General features: G+C 50.7%; 1 protein-coding gene across 2 annotated transcripts in view; it reads left to right on the top strand.

Moving 5' to 3' along the window:
- The first annotated feature begins 1,627 nt into the window (after positions 1 to 1,627).
- PELI2 (pellino E3 ubiquitin protein ligase family member 2) overlaps positions 1,628 to 5,867 on the top strand; it is a 67,725-nt gene continuing 63,485 nt past the window's right edge. Inside the window, exon 1 of one of the 2 annotated variants that reach the window (XM_042814901.1) lies at positions 1,628 to 1,734. In XM_042814901.1, coding sequence (XP_042670835.1) covers positions 1,682 to 1,734 — 53 coding nt within the window. In that variant the 5' untranslated portion in view covers positions 1,628 to 1,681. Of the gene's footprint in view, positions 1,759 to 5,867 lie in introns of both variants that reach the window. The other variant, XM_042814900.1, reaches the window with a different exon arrangement.

Below are 5,867 nucleotides of genomic sequence, written 5' to 3'. Positions count from 1 at the left end.
TTAAACATAATAGAATCACTAAGGTTGGACAAGACCTCCAAGATCCCCAACCCCAGCTGACCCCCACCATGCCCACAGACCATGTTCCCCAGTGCCACATTTCTATGGCACTTGAACACCTCTAGGGACGATGACTCCACCACCTCCCTGTGCAAACGTGGCTGTAGATACATTTCTCCATTATTTCAATAGATCTGGGGAGAAATGCAGCTCCTTTTTTTTCCGTTCCCGCTGCAAAGAGGAATGTTTGGGGCTGTAGGAAGCATCAGTGCTGTGGCTGTGACTGTGGGGGATGTGGAGCCATGGGGCAGCTCCTTGCTCCATCTCTGCTTCATTGCTCTCACCAGCAAATTAAAAGCAGGTTTTTAGTGCTGGGAGCAGTAGGTCCTTGGGAGATGCAGGGAGAAAACCAGTGCTTCGGTAATAAAGTCTTCAAAAGGTGCTAGAAAACAAGAAAGAACACAGACTAAACCAGACCTTCAAGGTCCTTCCTCAATTCCCACAAGGCAGTTGTTGGGAAGCAGAAAATGCCATAAACCCAACCTGATCCAGGGCTTTGGGGCTTACAGGAAACCTGAGCTAAGAACTGTCGGAGTGCCTCTTGGAAGACAATTTAAGTTTGTTTATGCCGTGCAAAAGCAAAGCGAAGGACTTGTGTTCAGGGGGAGAAGGGGGAGAACTTAAAGAGGATGCAGCCAGGAGGTTTGTTTTCCTCACTGTTTTCCAGGCTGTATTTGTTTTCTTCGACAGTGACTTACAGCTCAGCTTTCTTTTCTATTTTGTTAGGGCAATAAAGAAGATAAATCCGCAATAATTCAGCTCTCTGTCTTTAATAAAACCTTGTCTTCTTCGCACAGCCCCTGGGAAGATCTCCATTCCGCAGCCCTGTGAGATTGGCTGGCTTTTTCCATTTCACCTCTTCACCAGGGATGGCAGAAAAATAGCATTGCTGTGAAAATTAATAGCTAAATGTGATTTCAGCCATGGGAAAGCTCTGGGCAGGAGAAACTGGGCCCACTCCTGCTCTGTGCTCAGGGAAGATTCTGGGTGAAGACCACCATGACTTTTCCTTGCTCCTGGAGCAGAGAGCTCGAGCCTGGCTGAGCGAATACCATTTGGGGGCTGATTCCTGCTGGGTTTGGAGGGAATAGAAGGAAGGCCGCGATGGGTGCAGCTGAGGTGTGAGCAGTGCTGGGTGTGACCCCACAGAAAGTCTGGGTTTACTGCCACCTGAGCTCCAAACTAGCTCCTTCCACGCCACGCTGACTCTGGACACCCCCCACTTAGAGACGCGGTCCCACCTCCCCACGCAGCCCCGCCCCCGCTAACTCTCAGCGCGGCCCCTTTAAGAGCGGCCCCGTCCCCTTTACTCTATGTTTACATAACAGAGCCGGGCCGTACCACTCGCGGCCGGAGGAGGGGGGGGGCGCGGCGCGGCGCGGCGCGGCGAGGCGAAGGGGCGGTGCTGGCCGGGGGCGCCCCCTCCGCCGGCGGTGAACGAGAGCGGGGCGCGAGGGCGCCGCTTGGCTCCTCCTACCCACCCCCCCGCCGCCAGCACTTGGTACGACCCTCGGAGTGTAGTGTCCGCGGTCGGGCGACCGCCGGCTCAGTGCGGGGCGCAGCGCGGAACCCGCTCGGGAGCTGAGCGCGACGCTGGGTGATCTCGGCGGCGGTCGCCCCGATGTTTTCCCCCAGCCAGGAGGAACACTGCGCCCCGAACAAGGAGCCCGTCAAGTACGGGGAGCTGGTGGTGCTGGGGTGAGCGCTGCGGTCGGGCCGTCCTGATGGGGAGGGGAGGAGGAGGAGAGCGGGGAGGGGGAAGGGGCTCAGAGGCTTCAGTGGAAGTAACTCCATTAGGGCGAAGCGTCCGACTCAGTCTCGGGAAGAGCCGTGCGAGCTGCTTCCCTCGTGAAAATGGAGGGTAAGCCGGGCTGCGCGGCCCCGCCGCTAACAATGGTGCGGTGCAACGCCGTGTCACCTCGGGTCTTTAATTACATCGGGGCTGCTGTTGTGCCGCGGAGGCTTTTTGTGCGCAGCTGGAAGCGTTTTCCTCTCCGTTGCTTCGCTGTTTTCAGCTGCGGCTGAAAGTAACAGAAGTACGGGATGTTTTGGCTGTGATCTTAACGTGTGGAAACGCACCGATCTCCGTTTATCGCTTCTGCCCGAGGTCCCGCTCCTCCCCGCCGCGCGTTGGAACGCCGAGAAGATGAAATAAACTTCGTGCGGTGTGGGTTTTGGATTTGAGAGCCGGCTGCTGCCGAAAACGTGCATCTCGTCCTTGTAGTGCGAAGCGGCTGGCTGCGGGCTGAGCTGTGCGCTCGGTGCCTTTGTGGGCAGCGCGGATGCGGAGTGCCGCCGTTCCCCTCCGCCAAACGCGTTGTGATGGAGGCGTGACAGGCGGGGGGCAATGCGGTGACTTCGCTAATTACGTTTTCGGTGTATGAAGAGCAGTTTAACGCCGTTAAAGCCGATTGCTACCTTTCCCGTGAGGTGTTTTAACCTGTAAGTAATGATAGAATGGCCTGGGTTGAAAAGGATTACAGTGATCGTTGAGTTTCAACCCCCTGCTATGTGCAGGGTCATCAACCAGGCTGCCCAGAGCCACGTCCAGCCTGGGTAACGCAAACTTACTCTGTTTTCTTCTTTGGTGACTCAGTGTTTGCAACTAGAAATTCTCAGAACATAGCAAGCATCTGTTGGGCAGCGTTAAAAATACATGTATTAATACCTGCCTGGTATTAAAAGCACACAGTCTGGAGTTCGGTGTAATTAAGAAGGCGTAAATCTGCTCTCTTCGAAGTGAAACGGAGATCTGTAAAATGCAGAAGCCTGGCACTGCAGCTCTTGTCATACCCGCTTGATTTAAACGGTTAGAATGACCTCACAGCTAATTTTAAAAAGTTGTTTTGGGATACCACGTAGCTTTAAAAAAAGAAGGGGGAAAAAAAATGACATTAGAAGTCATTCATCAGCGTCGTAACCCGTCTGGAGCTGTGAGACTTGTAAATTAGATGGGGAGAATGATGATGAACAAAGGAGCTGGCCTACCTGGTGAGCTGCCGAGACCTCTCTTTTTGATATGGTAAAACTTCCGTCTTTTGGGCAGGGAGACAATTGTCCCCTTCTACTCTGCCCTCGTGATGCCCTATCTGGAATGCTGTGTCCAGGTCTGGGGCACCCAATACAAGAAAGACAGGGAGCTGTTGGAGAGCATCTGGAGGAGAGCCACAGGGATGATCAGGGGACTGCAGCACCTCCACTACAAAGACAAGCTGAGGGAGCTGGGCTTGTTCAGCATGGAGAAAAGAAGGCTGCGGGGTGACCTCATTGCCTTTCAGTGCCTAAAGGGAGCCTACAGACAGGAGGGGAATCAACTCTTTGAAAGGGTAGATAACAGCAGGACAAGGGGAAATGGTTTGAAGTTGAAGGAGGGCAGATTGAGGTTGGATGTCAGGGGGAAGTTGTGTGCTGTGAGAGTGGTGAGGTGCTGGAACGGCTGCCCAGAGAGGCTGTGATGCCCCGTCCATCCCTGGAGGTGTTCAAGGCCAGGTTGGATGGGGCTCTGGGCAGCCTGGGCTGCTATGAAATGTGGAGGTTGGTGGGCCTCATGATCTTTGAGGTCTCTACCAACCTTGGCCATTCTGTAGTGATTCTGTGATTCTTTTGTTCTTGCTCTGCCTTAGCAGTATTCATGGGGTTCTTCTGTTCCTGGTGTTAACGTCAAGGGGAATGTGTTCCCTTGGCAGGAGGTGGTTCTCCCACCAGGATGTGCTGCTGTGTTCTGCAGACAGTGTGGCTGCTCGTCTGCAAGTGGTGTGGCAGTTCTTGTTTGGTGAAGGGTTTCTTGAGATTTACATAATCTGTGCTGTAGTGAGCAAAAGCAGTTTATATAAATCAAGCCAGACAGGTCAAGATGGCTGGTAAAGAAGAGATCATCTGGTTGTGTACATCTGCTCCTAACATCATCTGTTCACAGAAGGCTGTGGACTTTTTGATGAAGTGGAAGCATCCGCAGTCATTTTTATTATTATTTTTTTTTTAAAGCCTTTATTTGAAGTCCCTTCAGAGCAGTGTTCCATTAAATGCTTTGTGGAACATGGGACTGGAGGGAGTTGTGAAGGAGAAGCTGAATGCAGTAGCAAGCACCTCAGTAGAGCATCGGGGTGTTTAATGAGCTGGTTGGCTGGTCTGGTAGCTGCTCGTATAGAGCTGTATGTGGTCAGAGCTGTGCTATAGAAAACCAAACCATCCCCTTGAGGGGATTGCATCTCTGCAGACTTATCCACTATTTAGTGGTGTCAGTGTGCTGTTTTCAGATGGTAAGATCATAGAATCATAGGGTGGTTTGGGTTGGAAGGAACCTTTAAAATCATCCAGTTCCAGCCCCCTGCTATAGGCAGGGTCACCTCTCTCTGGACCTGGTTGCTCACAGCCCCATCCAGCATGGCCTTGAAAAGATGGTGTAAGCTGACACAGGAATACCAGGGAAGCGTGTCTTAGAGGCAGAGACCTCTAGCAACAGAAGGATTTTGGCCCTGATGTTAGAGAAGCAATTCAGCATAGAATCCTTTGAGTTGGAAGGGTCTCCTGAAGGTCATCCAGTCCAACTACCCAGCAACAGCACCTTGCTGCCAGGTTAATGAGGACCACTGGACCCCCTTCTGAACAGACATGCTGTAGTTGTGCTTGAAGAAATTAAAAAATATATATATATAAAATTCTGCTCCATGTTTACAGTGATAGATTCTGCCTTGACTTTTGGGAAGCTGTCCTCATTGATGGATCACTCTATACTATTAGCAATTCAGATTTGAAGCACGTTTCTTTGTGTTAATCTGGGAGACTTTCATTTTTAGACCCTTGTTTCTCATACAGGCTATTTCTGACTGCTCCAAGTTCCTCTTAATCACTACCTTCTTGATAAGCTAAATAAAGTTCTCTAAGTATTTCCTATGTTTAAGCACGTTTCCAGTTAAATTATCTGTTTGGCTTTTTTGGAACTCTTTTGTTCATCTCCTTCAACTGCACAGCAAGGGGGGCTGGTGCAGTGTGCCAGTAATGCTGCTGAAGGCAGAAGCAGTGTAGCATCTGTGCTTGTCCTTGGCATCTGTTTGCTTCTGCTTATGGGCTGAAGGCAGGGAGGGTCATCCTGGCTGTGGCATCCTGCTGGAGAATTACCTTGTGCTTATGTGGATTTGCTGTTTGATACAAACCTAAGGCTTGTAGTGATTCTGTAACTTTCCATGCTGTGTGGCGTAGATGCATTATTGGAGCTGCTTAGGTAATTCTGGGTCTGCTTTGGGACCTTATTTTAAAATGTGCATTAGACTTCATTGATGGACTTGAGTTTTTTGTTTTCTTAATGAAAGTTTGTTTGTGGTTGAGTAGAGCAGAGATTCTGCTTCATTTATGGTAAGAAAGAAAACAGTCTGTGTGACTATCATATTCCTTGGAGTACTTCTGACTTCCTCAGCATGCAGATTTGTATTCAGCTATAGGCTTTGTTCACAGCATCACAATATTGATATCAAACTGGAGAGCAGAAATCTCAAACACAGGAAGCAAAAAGCTATGTGAAACAAAGCCATTTGGAGCATCAGATATCTGCGTGTTGGATGCTTGTTATGGAGTAATAAAATCAGGTGCTTCTGGGAAGTGGTGCTACTCCCTCTGGCATGTGCAAGGCTGTAGGTCACACATGTAGAAGCAGAAGACAGTGGAGTCCTAGAATGGCCTGGGTTGCAAAGGAGCACAGTGCTCATCCAGCTCCAACCCCCTGCTGTGTGCAGGTCACCAACCAGCAGCCCAGGCTGCCCAGAGCCACATCCAGCCTGGCCTTGAATGCCTGCAGGGATGGGGCATCCACA

This window comes from Centrocercus urophasianus, unplaced genomic scaffold, assembly GCF_019232065.1.
Source record: "Centrocercus urophasianus isolate 14NV4802_14NV808 unplaced genomic scaffold, USGS_Curo_1.0 seq_14, whole genome shotgun sequence".
In the NCBI taxonomy this organism is placed as follows: domain Eukaryota; kingdom Metazoa; phylum Chordata; class Aves; order Galliformes; family Phasianidae; genus Centrocercus; species Centrocercus urophasianus.
This window is presented reverse-complemented; position numbering and strand designations above follow the sequence as displayed.